Source organism: Vigna unguiculata, chromosome 5, assembly GCF_037176805.1.
Source record: "Vigna unguiculata cultivar grain cowpea cultivar isolate G323 ecotype 2 chromosome 5, ASM3717680v1, whole genome shotgun sequence".
NCBI lineage: Eukaryota > Viridiplantae > Streptophyta > Magnoliopsida > Fabales > Fabaceae > Vigna > Vigna unguiculata.
Window position 1 is genome coordinate 15,900,305 of NC_140796.1, and position 21,073 is coordinate 15,921,377.

At 33.7% G+C, this 21,073-nt stretch overlaps 2 protein-coding genes across 5 annotated transcripts; one reads left to right on the forward strand and one right to left on the reverse strand.

Moving 5' to 3' along the window:
• Nucleotides 1-4,704: 4,704 nt before the first annotated feature.
• On the forward strand, nucleotides 4,705-10,323 carry LOC114186174 (uncharacterized). Its single transcript, XM_028074201.2, has 2 exons — nucleotides 4,705-5,398; nucleotides 8,640-10,323. Exons 1-2 carry the CDS (start codon nucleotides 5,133-5,135, stop codon nucleotides 10,015-10,017), a joined length of 1,644 nt encoding a protein of 547 aa, XP_027930002.1. The 5' UTR covers nucleotides 4,705-5,132; the 3' UTR covers nucleotides 10,018-10,323.
• Nucleotides 10,324-11,543: 1,220 nt separating this feature from the next.
• Nucleotides 11,544-14,298, reverse strand: LOC114183940 (dual specificity protein phosphatase-like protein). 4 transcript variants are annotated; one of them, XM_028071141.2, is made up of 4 exons: nucleotides 14,101-14,280; nucleotides 12,579-12,678; nucleotides 11,987-12,251; nucleotides 11,544-11,894 (listed from the first exon to the last, which is right to left on the reverse strand). In XM_028071141.2, exons 3-4 carry the CDS (start codon nucleotides 12,213-12,215, stop codon nucleotides 11,740-11,742), a joined length of 384 nt encoding a protein of 127 aa, XP_027926942.1. In that variant the 5' UTR covers nucleotides 12,216-12,251; nucleotides 12,579-12,678; nucleotides 14,101-14,280; the 3' UTR covers nucleotides 11,544-11,739. The 4 variants fall into 4 exon arrangements, with proteins under 4 accessions (XP_027926942.1, XP_027926940.1, XP_027926941.1 ...); XM_028071139.2 differs by having other exon boundaries at nucleotides 11,987-12,205; nucleotides 14,101-14,263; XM_028071140.2 differs by lacking the exon at nucleotides 12,579-12,678 and having other exon boundaries at nucleotides 14,101-14,298.
• Between the last annotated feature and the right edge of the window lie 6,775 nt (nucleotides 14,299-21,073).

Consider the following 21,073-nt stretch of genomic DNA (forward strand, 5'->3'; position numbering starts at 1 on the left):
TGTTAGTGTTGTTGGTCCTGAATGTTCATTTTTGTCCAACGTTATGGCTCAGGCTACCAATGTACATAATGATGTTTTCAGATATGGACAAATATCAATACTCAAGACAAACAACACTAACTCTTTTATTCGGTCAAGCATATGCTCGTCCAAACTAGTAGAATGTCCAAGGCCAAACACTATGACTGACAACTCATATAACTCCCTAAATACGCCATTAAATCTAGTTAACTCGGGTAATGATGAGTGTTAAACAATTGGATCCTGAAAGTCTGCAAAAAGGTAAAAGCCCATTAGAAAAAGTATAAATAGGTGACCCAGGTAAGACATTTATTGTTTTGATATACTAACAATTATTACAACTCACTAAAAATTGAAACTCACTTGAGCATAGCAGGTACAACCCCATCAGATCGAGAATTCTCCAGCTTGGACGAAAAGGACAATCCCGAAGATCTTTGAGTTCAAAGAGACTGTTCGACCATGTAGGAACATCTGTTTTAGCTAAGAGTGACTATATTCCAAATAATACTTTGTATTTAACCAAAAGTGATTGGATCCAAATAACATTCAGAAGTGATTAAGTTAAAGAATGTTTGGCTTATATCTCACCACCTTAGCTTGTTAATGAAAGTTAATTAAAAATTGGTTGTAATATGAGTTTTTTTGACAAACTAATATGAAAACAGATGTAAATGTCTATCAACTCTCAAATTTTCACATTATTATTGATATACAAGAAACAAAATTTACAAAAGGAATTTCCAAAAACGTCTTTTAAGCATGAGTATCTGTTGAAATTATATTTAATGATCCTTATAATGTTACTCTACTAAAGAAAACTATATTGTTGTTAAGTATAATTTTTTATCTACCTACATTTGATTCATCGTACATTTATGAATTTGTGAAAATTTTCAAAAATCTTAACCTTTCGTGCCGATAATTACAGTCTATTTGAGGAATCAAACTCTTTTGATTGCAAGAAGAAATAACAAGATTATTATTATAAGGCTTAAATACCTTTTTGGTCCTCATTTTCGTAGTGTTTGTTGCCGATGGTCATCATTTTCACAGAATGTTTAAAATGGTCCTCATTTTTACCGAATGTTTAGAATGGTCCTCATTTTCGCAATTCGTGTTTTATTTGGTCCTTTTTTGTAACGCCGTTTAAATCATTAACGAAACATTGTACAGGTGGCACGGTTTGTATTAGGGTGTGTTACGTGTACTGTACAGGTGGCTAATTAACGTTAATTTTTTAATTTAGGGAAAATTTTGCAATTAGGGAAATTCCTTTATCTTCGTCTTTTTTGAGTTCAGATTTGCAGAGGAAGCAGCTAATACTTTCCATTTCATCATTGGATTGCAGTTGCACTCTTCATTTCAATTTTCCAGTTAATCATCATCAACAAGGTAAGAAATTTAGCGTATGCTGTTGTGGAAGTTGAAAATAAAGAAACTTGGACATGGTTCTTGGAATTGCTTATTGGTGATCTTGGAGGTATTGACGTGTGTAGAACAATGACCTTTATGTCTGACCAACAAAAGGTATGTTTAATATATGTTCAATTTATTAATTTTTGTTTAATGTTGTAAGTACTAATAATCTTATCATTGCACATGGATTAGTGCATGCCATTCAGGACCTATTACCCACTGCGGAACACAGGTTTTGCATGAGGCATCTGTATGCAAATTTCAGAAAAAGATTCTCTGGCCAAAAATTAAAGATACTCATGTAGAAGGCTGCTAGGAGCACACACCCAGCATCTTGGGAAAGAATGATGTTAACAATTAAAGAGTTAAATATTGATGCTTACAGATACCTTATTGTTATACCTCCAAGGTATCTCTACTGTACAAATACCTGATTTCTATACAAATACTTGATTTCTGTACAAATACCTGATTTCTATACAAATACCTGATATCAATACTGACGCTATTATTTATGCAGGTTCTGGTCCAAGTCTAGATTTAGTGGTCGAGCCATATGCGACACAATTGTCAACAATATGAGTGAAGCTTTTAATAGTGTCATAGTGGATGCAAGAGGCAAACCCATAATCACCATGCTCGAGGAAATCAGAGTTTATTTAATGGAAAGGTGGGTCACCAAGAGAAAAAAGGTTACAACTTTTGAAGGAAACATTTACCCAAAGGTCCTTGACAGACTACATAAGGAAAAGGAGTTAACCAAATATTGGATCCCAAGGTTAGGTTTTTGTCTTTTTTAACACAATCAACTTATTCGTGTACTAATATGTGTAATGATATTTGCAGTTGGTCAGGAGAAAAGATATTTGAAGTGAGGCACATATCCATGGTTGGAGATAAGTACACAGTGAATGTGGATGCTCAACATTACAGCTGTAGGAAATGGCTTCTGACTGCTATCCCTTGCTGCCATGCTATTGTAGCAATGAATTTCATCAATGTCAATGCTGAGGACTTCATACCAATCTGTTTCAGGAGATCCACCTATGAAGAAATATATCAATCCATCATCTTTCCAATCAATGGTGAAGTCTTATGGGAAAGAACTCCCTACCCTGACGTCCATCCACCACATAAGAGGATCTTACCAGGAAGACCCAAGAAAAAAAGAAGGTTGGAAGAGTGGGAGTTGAGAAAGGATAACACACAAATCAGCAAAGGAGGTCATAGAAAAAAATGTAGCATATGCCATCAGATTGGACATAACAGGAACAATTGTCCAGGTAAGCCTGTGGATGAGCAGACTGTAACACCTGCTGAGACTGCACCAGATGCCCAAACTGCTGAGAATGCACCAACTGCTGAAACTCAAACAACTCAACCACTAATGAATGAAGCGGAGAGTCAAGCAACACCACTACCAACACCAGAAGAACCATCTCAGCAGTTTAGGATGAAATTACAGATTAGGAGGAGGCCATGATAGCAGCTACAAACGTCTTAGTTATTTTTTAGAATTTCTGATGTAGAATTCACTATTGATGTACTGCATTTTAACTTTCCTTAAACTTCGTTCAGTTCCACTTTTGCCAAACATTGATGTAATGCATTTTGATGAGGATGAATTAATGTTATGAATTTAACTTCTTCCAGACTTATATCAATTTAATTTTTCCCAAACTTAAATCAATTTCACTTACTTCAATGCTCAGATTAAGATGTCATTTTGAACATGTTGGGACTAATATCAAGATAATCGAACTAATTCATTTCTTCATTTAACAATAGTAGAAAACAGATTGGACTTTAAAAGATTACACACAATAATAGTACGAATAATACAATAACAACTCAAGTGAACCCTATTACTAATTGCAGCCTCTTCTCAGCAACCTTCAATGACTCCTCCAAATCATTAATCTGCCTCATTTGTGTCATGATGATGACATCCTTTTCATCAACACCACCATTTGAAAAAGTTGCAGCCCACATTATTGGAACCACCACTCTGTAAATCAATAAACCAAAAATTAAAACCAATTTATTATTAACACAAAAATAAAAATAGATTGTACCCAAAATTTTCTACCAATATTCTTTGGAGTTCTTGCCATCCTCAAAGCAGCCATATCTCCGCAACTACAAATCGGGGTTAATTCGTTTCTCGTTGAACCACCAATAGTGCACGAAGTGATACAACACAGTTGCTTCCAACGATTACAACCAGAGGTAAAGGAAGAAGATTGGGACTGTAACATACCTATATAATGGAATTGCAGGAAGAAGAAGATTGCAGCAATACCAATTGGGAATGGAGGAACAAGATTGTCAAAACTCACTAACTGCCCAAACATTCCCTACCAAAACCCTAGCTCACTTATTTATCCCCAAATATCTAATTAAGCCACCTGTACAGTACACGTAATACACTCTAATACAAATCGTGCCACATGTACAATGCTTCGTTAATGATTTAAACGGCGTTACAGAAAAGGACCAAATAAAACACGAATTACGAAAATGAGGACCATTCTAAACATTCGGTAAAAATGAAGACCATTTTAAACATTCTGTGAAAATGAAAACCATTCACAACAAACACTACGAAAATGAGGACAAAAAGGTAGTTAAGCCTTATTATAAAGAGATTAACTTTATTTTCACTTTTTTTTTTTGTTTTCATTTTCTTCCCAAAAAATCATATACTCAACAACTCATCCACGGGACTTGCTCTTTGATCTGCAAGTTCAGAAGGTTGTTGCATAATAATTTTTGTCGGCAATGAATAAGGGAATAATAACTCCATCTTTTTTTTTTACCTTTAATGGGTCCTTTGAATTTTGTAATCACATCCTAAAAAAAGTATCTCCCAAATAATCTTCTAATAAAGCGTGAGGTGAATCATGAAGTATGTTGAAAAACTTTTCTAAAATTATTTGATTTGAATAAAATATAACTAAATTATCAATGTGAATGTTATAAAAAAAGTAAAAAAAATATTTTAAATTTCATAATTAAATCTTCAAGTTAAAAGCTTTATCAATAACCCAATTATTATCAATCATGAACAGTTCACTTCAACCTGAGTGAATTGACTGAACCTAGGTATCATCATGAAAAAGAATGTAACTTAACTTTTTTAAATATTCAAATTTTTCTATTAAAATGCAAACCAACGTCATGTAGTGAAAAGTTTAGAGTTTGATAACCGTGTTTTGTCACTGAAAACGTTTATAGGCTGTCAATTAAATAGAAAAAAACATATTTTCTGATGAACATATGTTTTATGAAATTGCTGATGTATTTTTCATTTTTTTTAATAATAATTTTTTGTGCAGCTTTTGGATTTGTCATCCCTTCTGATTTTTTCCCCTCTTTATTATGAAGCTTTAATAAAGCTAATGTGTTGTTCCATTTGAGCTGCAACAATGTACTTTGGGTCATGACATTAATCCACAACACACCATTTTTACAACATCCAAAGACAAAGTCCTGGGATAAGAAGTGGGGAGGGAGAGAGGGAACCAATCTGTTGTTATTTTTGTTTTCATGACATTATTTTCTTCTTCTTTTCTTCTTCTTCTTCTTGCATTTGTTACTGCCCTACCCATGATCTTGGAACTGAGATGCTTCATTGAGTGATATTAGATCTCAAGTTGAAGTCTTTGAAGATACCCATTACTCACAGAGTCATGGGGGGTGTGAGTTTGAGGGAATCGTGGTGTTTCTGCAAAGGGGTGAGTAAGTCTGAGAAAATGAAAGCTGCAATCTTTACAGGGAAGGGTCAAGGTATGGCTACTATCACCGGCATTTCTCCAAATGGGGTTTCCGGTACCGGATTTTTAATCCACCGGAATCTTCTTTTGACTACTCACACCAATCTTCCCTCGGTGGTGGCCGCCGACAGTGCCGAGATCCGGCTGCACAATGGCGTGGCTGCAACTCTTGTGCCTCAGAGGTACCCCTATTTGACGATAGTGCTGTGATTTCATTTTTCTTGCTCAAGTTGATGTCAAACTTGGAAGAAAATGTAGCCAACGTGTCATTATCTTTTATTTTTCGAAAAGTTTTTTTGGGGAGTGGTTAAGTTTTTGTGTAGTTGTTAGGTAAGAGAGGGAGATAAGTAGGCCAGTGGAGGGTTAAACAGTGTTGAGGTGTAAGGTGGTTGGCTTTTGTGTTAAGATTTGTTTCTGATATTTGTAACCAATGCAGTTAATGTGGTAAAGTTGGATTGGATTTCAGTTCTAAAGGTTGGAAACACGTTTTTTGTTAGAATTTGAAAGAGTTCTGTGTTTTTGGTAAGAGATCTTGGGGTTGGAAAGCTACTTCTGGCTTTACTCATTCAAGTTGGATCGGGTAGATTCACTGGTAGCAAAAGCTTCTATTAGCACATCTTTGTTTTTGAACTATTTGCTTGTTCACAATATACTTCTCGCTAGTTTTAATTACTGTACAACACAGCAGATTCTTCTTGTCTCTATTTTATGTTCATTGGTGATTTATTTGGTCTTCCTTTGTTGACTTTGTGTGTACCTGCAATTCAGTGAAGTTTGAAAATCTTTTATGGTTGTTTGTTAGCAGTTGTAGCTAACATTACTTCACTTTATCAAGGACATTCATGTAGAATATTAATAGTGGATGTTGATTTAGTTTAGTACTTTTGAGAGATAAACTTTACACCTGTGTACCAGTATCATGTGATTCAATTTCCATTAGGTTATGTATTTATATTGTTTTTGCATATTCACATATTTATAAGCTCAACTATTTAGTTTTCTGTACTGTATGCCCTATATATTTATTTTGAAACTTTGAAGTGATTTAATTTATGGTCAGAAGTAGCTATTTCTAGGCATAGCAAGCCAGACTTGTTATTAAAAATTACTGTAAATAGTGGCTTGTGTGGTGTGTATTGGTGTCAATAATCTAATTTTATGGATAATGTTTAAGAAATGAAAAATCCGTGATACATGGCATAAAATCAAAACAACCTAAACAAATTCAAAGTAAAAAAAAAAACAGTTTTGATGTTTTAGCATTTTTCTAAAATTCATATTCTAATTCTTAAGAATTTGGTAATGTTCCAAAAGAAAAGTAGAGATATACACACTTTTCCTTGGAAGGTGTTTTGGCACATTTATTAAATTGTGATATTTGTCATAACTGTTTGATAGAGTATAGAGTGTGATATTTGTTATAGCTGTGAATGCAACTGTATATAGTTAGTTATGCAGTTGTAATCAATTAGTGTTATCATGTCATATTTCATCTTAAAGTCAATTTACATTAAGTGAAGTTGTCTAATAGATATATAAGATGCAATCTAAGAATTGAGAGACAGATGATGTAGGACTTCCCAAAAACCTCATGACAAGGACTACAAATGCTTAGTTTTGTTATGGTAACTGTTTATTTCTAAGGATGTTGTTTTTAATGATGCCAAATTTCCCTTTACTTCTTCTGGGCCTGTCTTACCTACATCAGAAGTTACATCCAAATGACTCTTTCTTGGTGTCATTACCTTCAGTTTTTTCCTCAACACCCACCAATAATCTACCTCCTACTTCTGTGTATAATCCATTATTCTCACCCGAAAGTACTTCTTTTCATTCTTCATCTAGTCCTATACCTGAACTTGTCAAACTTCTAACCCCTATTCCTGTCAAATCTGTCCATATCATGCAGACGACTTCAAAGTCCGGTATAGTTAAACTCAGGCCGTGCCTCACTTTATTGCTCACTACTTTTGAGCTCTCATTGTTCAGAAAGCTTTATCTTCTTCACAATGGAAATTAGCTATAGAAGATGAGTTTTATGCTTTAATTGCTAACAAGACTTGGTCTCTTGTTCCTCTGCCACCTGGAAGAACAGCTATTGGCTGGTAAGGGGGTGTTTTGAATAAAAGAAAATCATGATGATGCTATCAATACGTATAAAGAGAGTCTTCTTGCTTAGAGTTTCCACCAAACTCCAGGTTGTGACTTCTCTGAAACTTTTTCTTCGGTTTTAAACTGGTCACAAGTCGTATCATTGAGTTTGGTCTTTCAAATCACTGGCCTATACAACAATTAGATGTTAACCATGCCTTCATTCAAGGCTACTTAGTTTAGGATATTTGTATACAGCAACCAGATGGCTTCAAATCTGACAATCTTAATCTAGTACGCAAGCTGAATAGAGGAATTTATGGTCTTAAAAACCCCTGTGCATTGTGCGAAAGGCTCACTAAAACCCTCACTGGTTTTGGTTTCACTCAAGTTTTTGTCTCTATGCTCTGATAGTTGTCAATGACAGCTGTATAGTCAGCTATATAGTTGTTACTTAGCTCATTGTGATCTCTATTAATAGAGAACTCTGTAATCACATTCATAATTACATTTTAATAATATTTGTTATATTTCCTCTCTTCATATTTTTCAATACTGTCATACATTTCAAGAGGCCTTCTAACTTTTAATCGGGCACGCTTAATCTGAGAATTCTATGAAGTTATTGACATCTTATTCTAATGCTTGAGTAACCTCTATTTACTTCTTCCCCCTTCAAACAAAATTCGGCTGATTTTAGTTTTAGTAATTCTCTGTTTAATTTTAACCTTTTAGCTAAATTCATAATGCAAAACAAAACATAGTTACACAGTAATTAACTCTCATGAAAAGAGAATGTGTCAGAATGTAGAATTATGGTGGTATTTGCCATGGAAGTTTGCTTTGGTTTGAGTACTTTGTTTCTAGCATTATATATCCAATATTTTAGCGTCTCCATTCGGACTCTGCATTCTGAAACTTGAGTCAACACTTTCAAGTAGCATGTTTGAAGCTTCTCCCAGTACTTTTTTTCAGCAAGTGAATACATATGACTTTTTGTTTTGAAGAGCAGCATCATTTATCTTTATCTGCTTTCCATTCAACTTTGTGTTTTATGATGAAACTTACATTGTTGTCTTATTCTTTAATGCTTTTAATTGCTTATGTGATTTATATTAAATTATGATTGCCTCACTGCACTACATCAAGATGATGTGAATAGGACACTCCCTTAAAAAAGTTCCTTTGATGGATATTCAAAAGAGTTAGGAGACTTCTACTTTTAGAAGACATATCTTGTTGTCTTTGGCAATGAATTTTCTTATCCTATAGTAGTCCTTAGAGTGATTATTTGTAAACCAGTAGTGCATTGATTTTTTCACTTGCTTTCAGGTTTTTCATTACAAGTTCTGTATTAGATCTAACCATTGTGGGTTTAGATGATGCCGATGGGGACTCAAATGCACAGGGTCAATACCCTCACTACTTGAAGACCAGTTGCAAAGCCAATCTAGATCTGGGAAGTGTGGTTTACCTTTTAGGCTACACAGAAAAACAGGACCTCACTGTTGGTGAAGGAAAGGTGGTCATAGCCACTGACAATCTCATCAAATTATCAACTGATGGAATTCAATGGAGTCCAGGTTCAGCAGGTTTTGATGTGCATGGAAATCTTGCTTTCATGATATGTGATCCTATGAAGTTAGCCACATCACCAAATACCAAATCACCTTCAACTTCATCGTCATCGTCCTCCTCTTGGAAGAAAGAACACCCTATGCAGTTTGGCATACCGATTCCAGTCATATGTGATTGGTTAAACCAGCATTGGGAAGGCAACCTTGATGAGCTTAACAAGCCAAAACTACCACTCATGCGGTTGATGTCAACCGGCCCGAAGAGCGAGCATTCGTGTGCTTCCTTCACCCTGCGGCAAGTTTTCAAGTCAGCAGAAGGAGATGATGATGGCACCACATCTTCATCGAACAATGCTTCAAAGGCAAGAGATCAAGGACCAAGCTCTTCTGCTGTTACCAACACAGTTGAAGAAGAAAGTGCAATCACTAATCCAAATGCTGCTCATGTACAAGGAATTCCCACCCCAGAAATATATGAATCGCCTAGAGTAACTGCTGTGCCACTCAGAAGGAAAGAAAACATTCCATTGCAGCTTTTAGACATCAACTTTCCTCCAAGGACAACCAAAGCTGCAGTTTTGGCACACTCATCCAAACCAAAGTCTGCTGAAAATCATGCCAAAGACCCTTTGCCTGAAGACCAATCAGAAGGAGAACAAAACAAGCACACAAGGCCAACAACTCCTATTCCGGACGTTTCCTCAACAGGGTCTGTGAATGGAGCTGCGCAAAGCGAGGTTCAATCCAGTTCGTCTCCGGTGGAAGTACCGGAGATGCAGAACGGATACAGCAGCGAAGGAGAGACCATGTACTCGGCGGAAACCGCCGAGAGCCGGAACTACACAAGCCCCAGAGAGCTGAAGTTTCAGCAAGTGGGAAGGAGCCAGAGTTGTGTGAGTTACAACAGGTGGGGTGCTGCACCAAGAAGCCAAGTTGCTCGTGGAATGATGGTGGAAAATCAGAGAAGCTTTATGCATGTGAAGAGAATGTACTCACAAGGTGCAGCAACTTCTCAGCGTAGCAATGACTATTTCAGCCCCACTGTTTCCTCCATCATGAAACGTAACAGCAGCTCAAGCAAGCCACCTCGGCAAACTCCTGTTCATTCTCCTTCTCCCAGATGGTTGTTCTGATTGATTGATACTTCATATATGATCATATTTCAAGTTCATAGAGTAAAATTATAAAAAATTAAAGAGAAAAGAGTATAGTTGCTTCATGTTTATATTCTTTTTGTTATCCACTATTTTTTTTATGCAACACGCAAAGACACTATGTTATGGTGAATAAGAAATGTAAGCCAAAATGTAGATTTTTTCCTTCTAAATTGACTTAAGATGATTCCTGGTTCCATGTTGAGTACGATGTTTCACCCAGGATTATCTAGTTCTTGATGTAAACGGAAAGCTTTGAATTGAAAACACCTTCACTTGAGTTCACACGTTCTTGGCTATGTAAATATAAGTCGAAGTTAAGACTGAAAACGCAGTGTTCTATCTTTGGTGCTATTGCTGCATGGATGAAATTAATATTCAACACAATTTACTCAATCATTATTACCAGTTACGATCCAATAAAATGTTTTTAATTAAATATGGAATAATCCTTGATGCTTGATGAAAATTTGTTATATTGATCAATACAATTTTTTTTTTTGTAAATCAAAATAAATAAATATTATAGGATCTTTTTATTTTGGTTAGCAGTATTATAATTTTAAATTTAAATATATTAAACTTATTAAGTAAATCACATTAAGTAACACGATCAATTTTTAAAAGCTAATTAAATAAACATTTTTAATTTTTTATAACCATGAAAATATTGATTTCATTCATCACATTATAAAAGTGTAAATAGATTTCGTTATGATAATATTTTAGATATAATTACAGTAAAATTGTTAAATACTTCAAATAAAAAGTTACAAAAAAAATGTAAATTACAAAATTAATCAATTGAATATAACCCAAATTTAGCATTTCAAAACCTGTCATTTAACTTATGAAATTTGTCTAGTATGAATGTTTTGGTTTGGAGGTCAATTTATTCAAGTTATTCAGATTTAGTTCATATTAAGTCATTTTTTTTAAATTATTTTAATTTTAAATAAATAAAACAAATATATTGAATCTTTAGTATAAAGATCACATAAGTCGTTTTAATAATAATTAACTTTATTTTCTTATCACTAAATTTTAATAAAATAAATAAAAACATGATTACACCAAAACTAAAATTGAAAATGTAAATTTTAAAACATTATTTTCAGATCAAATACCACAAAATTACAATCTCTTTCTAAATTTTCGTTATTATACATTTTACCCGACTTCATTTATCTAATATTATGCACTCCAAACAAAGAGATATTACACTCAAATTCCCTTCAAATTTCTTTGGGTACAGCGATTTTTCCTTTTTTTTTTCAGGCCTGATGCTTTGATTGTTGGCTATCTTGGATATTAATTACACCATTTCATTTGTATAGTATCTTTTAACAAAACATAAAAAGTTATTAATAGATCCTTAGTTCCATTGCAAAAATTCTTATCCCCCTCTCACGATACAAATTACATCGTATTTATACTTTTGGAATGTCATTACTTTCATATAAACATGCTGAAGAAACAAATTTTATCGGTGAAAAAAAAAAAACTGAAACAAAAAACTTATTTTGAATATTAGTATTATAAAAACAATTTCTTGTAAGTTCTAATCAATAACAAGCATGGAGTTATAAATACAATCTTCCAATCTAAGCTGCCATTGTCTTTTGTTCAGAAAAAGAATAACCTTCATTTTTTTTTTTCAAGCAAGCTCTGATCTTCTGGAAAATCTGCAAGTTGATTGATTTACATATAACACTCATCTAACCTGCTTTTATGCAGCTGAAAAGCAGGGTTAATCCAGGCTCCACAGCTGCACTGCATACCAGCCCAGTTGAAATTACCCAAACGAGCATTACAACCCATACATAGAAGTTTATCTCCCACATTACCTTCTTGTACTTCCAAGCCAATCCATATCCAAAGTGTTAGTGTGAAGTTTGACATTATTTTATGGCAAATAAAATGTATGAGGGAAATTTTTTACACGTACCTGCTTCCATCCATTTCATCGGCTCAACAAATATTGAAGTGCAATCAACTGGTTGCTTTTCCGCTTCCCAGGCTTCACTGCTTCTCTTTTTCCACTTGAAGCTTGATTCTCCTTTCCCACGCTCATGGGAAACTATATTTTCCTCTGAAGCAACAATTCTTCTGCATTTCTTACACCGGTATATAAGTTTGGTTGTGGCTTCTGTCTGAGAGCTACAAGCTTCAGCCATTTGGATTGAATAATCAAATGATATTGGGTTTATACACTGCAATTTTATAAGCAAAAGAGTATAATGAAAGAGTTTGATGTCGAAAACTCCCAGACAATTACAATTGCAATTAGCATGTAGTGTCATATAACAATTTTGACCACGGCAATCTTCTTTCAGGTAGAACGTCTGGGCATAATTACTTTAGAAGTTCGTATCAGACATTGAAAAACACAGTTCATACAGGTTTCAGACTTTAGTTCCATTATGAGCATAATAAAAATACCAATGAAACAAAATGTGATGCAAATCATATATTGGATATGGACACTGAAAAAAATAATCAAGTCTGTTAATGTTAATGACTATTGAGTCTAGAGGTACCTGAAAAGCAAATTATTAATGGGGAGAGCCAAACATTAAATGCTTTATCAAGCATTCCATATTATTCGATGAGACTTAAGCACCCATAATACCCAAGTTCCTATTAGAATAAAATCAAATACTTGTGTCAATAACCAGATGAAAATTTTATAAATGAACGTTTCAACAACCATTCCTATTCTGGATATGCAAATTCACTTCTGTGAATCAGCGTCCATTGCAAAATGAGATGGATTAAAGGACCAAACATTAGTCACCAGATTATATTGCAAAATGCACCGAAATGGATCACGTCAATTACAAAACTGAACACAAAAATGGTGGAAGTGAAAATCAAACAAGAATAATAGTTAAAGTTTTGATTAAAAAAGACCCACAAATACAAGTGGTATTTACGTATCTAGCCAAACTCAAACTCATGTGGCTTCTGAAAAATATTCCCAGAATCCTGTTTATACAGCACAAAAAGGAGAGCACCAATAATAACTGTCAGGATGCAAAGAATCAAGGTACTGCTACTTCTAACAATCTACCATGAAAAGGCTGTAGAGAGAGGCCAAAGATAAAATAAACTTTCATAGATTTTTCATTGATACCCAATACAATCCGAATGAATGACAATACATGTGTCATCAACTAAATTTTAGGATATTTAACATAACACTGAATAATATTGTTAAAAGGACAAATGCAAAATTGAGGGGAAAACAATTCATTCTAAAGTCATCCCACTTCACAACATATCATATGCACCTCTTGATTCACCATCAAACAATGCTATCTAAACTGCCAACATGTAGCTTCAGAATAAGCAGATCATATTCACATAAACCTTGAGCTAGCCAGCATGCACGATGCATCTCAAGCCAAATCAGAAGATTAAAAATGAATCACAGGACAAACAGAAAGTCCTACAATGTTCTTAGATTAACTTAATAGCACCAAAGACATGTCAAATAGTAACTAAAACCAAAAGAATCTAGTACCCGTACCATGAAGAAATCAGCACAGGTCCAAATCAATGGACCCACTATGAAGGTATATCCAAAACCAAGAGAAAAGGACGAAAAGTAATACAAGTAAACAAAGAGAGCGAAAATTCAGATTTTGTGAAAAATATCTTTGTTCTTCTAACATTGGAATGCTTACACCAAATTACTTATACAAACTAATACAACTCAACAGATTAACAAACTCATAACAGATAAGTAGCTCTCATTTCTTACACACGCGAGTTAACAAGTTCACAACGCAAGCAGTCACCCAAAGTTGGCGTTTCATCAAACACTTGATATGCAGCCGCCATCATGTTAAATTCACAAACCCAACTAAAATGCCAAGCGTCCCACAGTATTGACAACATTCAACTCTGATTTAAAAAAGTTTAAATTCATCTCCACTCGGGTGCGAGTCATTGATAATAAGAACAAACCATCAGAGAAATTAAGAAGATGAAAAACGCATGTATATGATATATTTACAATTTATACACACAAAAAACCCAGAAAGAAAAGAGGGTTACCAACGAATCCTTTCCTCCAGTTTCTCTGATTTATGATTCCTCCAAAAGAGCCCTTAATTTTTAGTCTTTCTCCTTGTTTTATTTATTTTCTTTTAGTTCAGTGTTGTTGAGCTGAGTGAATGCCGGTGACGGTGGTACGCGGTTGTGAACTATTAAGTATCAATATATATTTTGTAAGGGTATATGTTTTATCTAGTATTTTACTACACCAAAAATGTTAATATAACAAGTTTAATTTTATTAGAAGTTATTTTTCAATTTTATTAACGTATTGTTAAATGTGCTTCTAAAAGGGTGTTTTTTTTTTTTTGAATTTAGGCAACTAGTAGTTAATATCTAGAGCTACTAGTTACAGATAAAATTAGAGCTAAAACTAGTAGCTAGTACTTAGAGCTAGAGTTAGAGTTAGTGATGAACTCCTTTAGATGCAAAGGAGAAAGACAAGCCTATGGTTGCATTGTAAAATGAGTGGAAATGAGAATGAAGACAAGTTTTGGAGGCCCTTGTAGCAATGGAGTTGAATGACCTAAGGTGGAAGGCATCGAATGACTTATTATCGTAGGGGAAGGTGGCTAGAGGAGCTTAGGGAGAAGCTTAGCTAGCTGTGACTCTCTCATAGGTAAATGCATGGAGTTTACTCAACATAGGTTCATCTACCATTTCAATTCAAGAGTAGTCATTACAACAAGGAGGCTCTTACTTATAGTAAAGAGTTCCTCCTAAATGAAACACACATGCACCTTGAAATGAGATGCAAATGCATAGGATACATGTTCAAATAACCGTCTCGACCAAGCTTTCAAATAGGCTTAGATGTGGCCCAATTTGGAAGCTAAAGGAAATTATATGTTGGCCTTTTATTGGAAAACAATGGCCTAACATTTGGCCCAAAGTAAATCTATGTTATTGCTCCACTTGAAGTCCATCATATCTTCACATCTTCTTTGGCCCATGAGAAAAGCATATGAAGCCCATTAAGCCTATTAGGCTTGTGTGGATCTAGGCCCTGTTGAATCTTCTTCGTCATACTTCTTGTGATTAGGCCTTTTGATGGGCTTGGGCCTGGACTGAAGCTTGGATCTTGAAGTTGGCCTAGACTTGATTCATCATCTTCTCCCCCTTGAAAAGGATTTGTCCTCTTGATGCTTATTATCATCCACTGTATCTAAAAAAGGAATCAAGTCAGTCACATTGAAAGTGGAATGAACACCATATTTAGAGGAAGATCTAATTGATATGCATTGTCATTTATCTTTCTCATGATTTAAAAAGGACCATCACCACGGGACTAGTAGTAGTAAATTGCAGCTTAGTTCCTAACCAAGACCATAAGGTTCTCCAAAAGTGACTAAGGAACATAATATCTCTATCAAACATAATTGTCTTAGATGCAACAATCAAAGTGGAACTTTTTTTATTTTTCTCTTTTTCTCTCCTAGCTCGTAATTGAGCTTGATCTTTTGCCACTTGAATATGGGAGAGTGATATCATTGGTATGACCATTATGATTGGTTTTGTGGTCAAATTGCCATGGTCTACCTAAGAGAATATGACATGCTTCCATTGGAATTACATCATATAAAACTTCATCTTTGTACTTTCCAATGGAGAACTCAATCTCAACATAAACCACTATCAATAATGAGAGACCTAATACCTATAGCTAGTAGCTAGGGTTTCATGTTTCTTAATAATTCTTACAAATATATCATTATATTATCAAACTCCACGGTAAAGCACACATGCAAAATAATTAAATTAACACACTAATGACATACAATGGACTTGAACTCAAGTCCTCTCCACATAACCAAGTACTCTTAACCACTTAAGCTATTACTGTTCCTTGTCATAACTCTCTGCATTAATTACTATATAGATCCCCTCAATTGCATTTATATTAAATAAATATTCATTTATTTACTTAATTTTTTCGCATCTTACAACAAGAGCTAGAGCTAGAGCGAGTACCTATAACTAGTATCTCGAGCTAGTAGTTATAGCTAGTAGCTAATGCTAGTAGCTAAAGCTAATAGCTACAGTTAGTAGCTAAAGCTAGAGCTATAGATAATAGCTAGAGATAGTAGCTAAATCTAGTAGCTAGTAGCTAGAGTTAGAACTATTAGTTAGTAGCTAGAACTAGGGTTAATAGCTTGTAGTGAGAGCTAGAGTTAGTCGCTAGAGCTAGTAGCTAAAGCCTGTAGGTAATGCTAAAAGCGAGAGCTAGTAACTAGAGCTACTACTAGAGATAGTAGCTAGAGCTACTGTTAGAGATAGTAGCTAGTAACTAGAGCTACTGCTAAAGCTAGTAGCTAGTAACTAGACCTAGACCTAGAGCTAGTAGCTATAGCTAGTAACTAATAGCTAAAACTAAAGCTAGAGCTGGAGCTAGCAGCTAGAGCTAGTGATTAGTAGCTAGAGCTAGACATAATAGCTGGTACCTAATGCTAACAACTAGATTAAGTAGCGAGAGCTAATAACTATAACTAATAGCTAGTAGCTAGAGCTAAAGCTAGTAGATATATCTAGTAACTAGAGCTAGTAGTTACAAGCTAGATCTAGAGCTAGAGTTAGCACCTTAAGATAGTGGCTAGTTCTTAGAGCTAGTAGCTAGAGCTATTAGCTAGTATTTAGAGCTAGTAGTTAGAGCTAGTAGCTATAGTTAGTAGCTAAAGCTAACCTTAAAGCTAATAACTAGAGCTAGTGGCTAATATTTAGAGCTAGTAGTTAGAGCTAGTAGCTATAGTTAGTAGCTAAAGCTAACCTTAAAGCTAATAACTAGAGCTAGTGGCTAATTGTTAGAGTTAGTAGTTAGTACTTAAAGCTGGTAGCTAGAGATAGTAGGTAGAGATAATAATAATACCTAATAGCTAAATTTAGCATTTAGAGCTAATGTCTAGAGCTAGTATCTATTGGCTAATAGCTAGTAGCTAGAGCTAGTAACTAGTAGGTAGTTGGTAGTAGCTAGTAGCTAGTGGGTAGTAGCTAGTAGCGGAAACTAATAGCTAGTAGCTAGTAGCTAGTAGCTAGAGTTGGTGGCTAATAACTAGTAGTTAGTTGTTAGTGGTAGCTAGAGTTAGAGCTAGTAGGTAGTAGCTAGTAGATAAAGCTAGTAGCTAGTAGTTAGAGCTAGAGCTAACAGTTGATATCTAGTAGCTTGTGTAAGACCTAAGAAAAGTAAAAATATAAATGCAGGTAATGATATATTTATGACATTTATTGCGAGGAATGAAGATAAGAAATAGTACTAGTTCAAGTAGTTAAAAGTACTTGTTAACCTTGGTTAATGCTAAATAATATTTCTTTTACGCTTGAATTATTTTGATATGTTATGGAGATGGAGAATCACACAAAACCTCTATGTTAATGCAAAATTAAATGACAGTTAATTATTTTTCGTTTTTATTAATTTTATTAATTTGTTTAGGGCTGAAAAATGGTTTAATGGGTTAATGAGTTAGGAATTAAAGGGGAAATTTCGTGTAGCTCATAGGGTAGAATTTTTAGAGAACCGAAAGGGGACCAAAGGGGAGCATAGACGGCTAGAAAGGGTTGCAGGGGGTAAAGACAAAGGCTAGAGTAATTTCTGGCCAAAGAAGATTACTAGAATTGCTTTAGGAGTAGGAAATTTCAGATAAGGAGAGTTAATTAGATAATATTTTTTATGTATATGTTGTCTTGTGATTTTCTATGTGTTGTCTTGCGATGTTCTATTGGTCTTTCTGGAGGTAAGGTTGTTATTAGGGATGTCAAAAAAATCCGTACCCGCGGGTATCTGCGAATAAAATCCGCAATGGGTAGAAAAAGGATATTAAAAATGGATACCCGCTACCCGCGGGTACGAGTATTTTTGATACCCGTACCCGCTAAACTCACACCTCTTGACATTCTTCTCTTTCCTTTCTTTGAGATTAGGCATATACATCAAATTTTATATAGACAATGACGTTTATGATATGCTTGTTGTCAAATGATAGAATCAAAATAAAAATCATTGGCATGTGGCAATTGAGGTTTATTATTTGCTTATTTTGTTTATTTTTCAGGAACCAATAGGAGAAAGTGAATTTGTTGATCAAAGCACTAATTAAAGAATTTGAATTGTGTTGAACGTCATTTTATATTTACTTTTACAATTATTTGGACTTGTATAAACTTGAGTTTATTTGAACTTTTATTTAAAATTTATGATAGTGATGTATTTTATTTTATTTTATTTGAATTTATAATTAAATATTTGTTTTTTAAATAATTTTGCAAATATCCGCGGATACCCGTGGATATGAAAAAAATAGGCGAATACCCGCACAATGGATACTGACGGATATGGGTACGGGTACGAGACATATATTTATCTAGCGGGTAGGGTACGGGGGAGTTACTACCTGTATCCGTCCCGTCCCGTTGACATCTCTAGTTGTTATTGTATTATAAAGATTTTACGTGTTAGTGGTGATGTGATTTTGATATGATTTATGAAAAATGATGCTAAGTTGAATTTGGGGTTGAATTTGGGATTGAATATGTGAGAATCAGTTGAGAAATTAACATTTAAGATGTTAATTTTTTATATACGAAAGGGAACTTGGGATTAATTGGATGTTTGAAAATAAAATTTAGTTGGATGAATCAATGTTTAAGCTTGTTGATGATTTTTCGATATGCGTGGTAGTTTCTATAAAGATGTTTTTTTTTTTGTAATCGTTTCCTTTTATAAAGCTTAGATTTTTTTATACACAGGGAAATGTATTGGACCTATGGTTTTTTCATGATTCCATTATAATTTTAATTAAAATGGTTAAAGCAGTACTGGTGTGGAATTGAAAAAGAATGTTTAGTGTGTGTTGACGCGGTCCTCATAGGTTCGGGAGCTATATGGTGTTTAAGTGTTTGAATCCAGATTGTGTAGAATAAAAATAGTTTTTTTACACCATGTTTCTTTCAGAAATTAGAAAAAAAAAAGTATATTTTTTTTAATTGATATAATAAGTTAAATCAAAGTTAAAGGATATAGTATATTCATTTATAGATTTGGAACAATGTAGCAACGGATATACAAAGGAGAATTTAAGGATTTAGGTATTGTGTTGACATTGAAACTTTAATCTAAGAAAAAAGATGGTGATGTAATTATAAAAAGTGCAGTAGAACTATGTTTTGGTTCAACATCTTGTCTCTTTATATTATTTTAATATAATATATATAAGTTAAAATATGTTATAGGTTTTTTTTTTCAATGCTGCTGTTGTTGTTGTTTTTTTTTTACATAGCAATGTTGTTGTTGCTGTTTATTTATTTTCAATGACGTTGTTGTTGTTCATTTATTTTCAATGCTGATGCTGCTATTTATTTATTTTTAATGTTATTTATTTTTAATGTTGTTGCTACTAGTCATTTAGTTTCAATAGTTGTTGTTTGTTATTTTCATTGATGTTGTTACTATTTGTTTATTTTCAATGCTGCTGCTGTTTTTTTTATAGCAAATGTTGTTACTGTTTACTTATTTCAATGTTGTTGTTGTTGCTGCTCATTTATCAATGCTGCTGCTGTTTGTTATTTTCATTGTTGTTGCTGTTTGTTTATTTTCAACTACTGTTTTTTTAGCAAATGTTGCTGTTGTTGTTTATTTGCAATTTTGCTGTTATTTATTTTATAGTATTGTTGCTGCGATTGTTTTCAATTCAAATGTGTTGTTATTTGTGAATCCTAATATGAACATGAAGGATCTCTTGATAATGGTATGTGTGGCTAAATTCAAGGGTGCAAATTGGTAATGTATGGGTGTTAAAACATGATTGATGCATATGATTGGTGATGATGTAATTTGAGGTATGTTGAAATGTAAAAATATGCAATTCGGTATTTTGAACATGTGCCTGTGATGATTGAGGTGGTAAAAACACGGATTTTGCAGCAATTAAACCAGTTAAATCGCATACTGGTGTAGTGCTTGACAGTGTGGATTGGACCGCTAGACGATAGTAGGGATGGCAACGGGGCGTGCATGGGTTTCGCTATCCCATACTCATCTCCGTAAAAAAAATTTATCCCTATTCTCATACCCAAATCCAACAGGTATCAAACTTTTGTCTCATCCACATCTCTGCTGGGTAACTGGTATAATCACGTACCCATACCCATACCAGTTTTTTTACTACTTCAATATTAATTATAATTAATTTTTATAAAATAATAAAAAATTATGGTAAAAAAAACATAATATTATCAAATATTCAATATTAGAAGGATGATTGTTTCTTCGATATCAAATACTTTAAAACAAATTATAATTGTTTACATTTTGGATTATAATACCAAATAAAATTTCATGAGAACCAAAACATTTATTAAATTTGCAAATATTAATGAAACATAGTTGATAAAATTTAAAAATATTTTTTTAAAAATATAAAAAGAAAACAAATATTCAAATTAAAATATATTTTAAATGTTTGTTTACTTCAATCTTTTAAATTCTAATGAATCTCTTTTTTATACACTAATAAAAGTTATGATACATCATTTGATCAAAATGATACAAACATTACAAAAAAATATATTTTATAGTGGCATTTATTTGTCGTCAGTTTTATAAAACAGACGTTATGTTATTCAAATTTTAAATTTATATTTTATTTAGAGTCAGTTCAAAACCGACGGAAAGTATATATCTTGATTTTTTCTTTCTCTTTTTTTCCGCTAACAAATTCCTCTTTTCAGTATCCCACACCACATCATTCTCTCTTCGTGAATGTATGGACTGAAGCTTCTTCTTCTTCAAGCAATGCATTGAAGCACTCCTTCTTCTCTGTTTATTCTATTCGTCAACGGTATTCTCTTATTTTCCTGAAAGCCATCACATGGAGCTATTCTCTGCAGATCCATTTTCTCCTCCATGAAAATCCTTTTGGTAAGTGTTTTTCTCTTTAGGTTAGTTTTTTTCTCTTCTTTATTTTGATTTAAGTTTCAAATT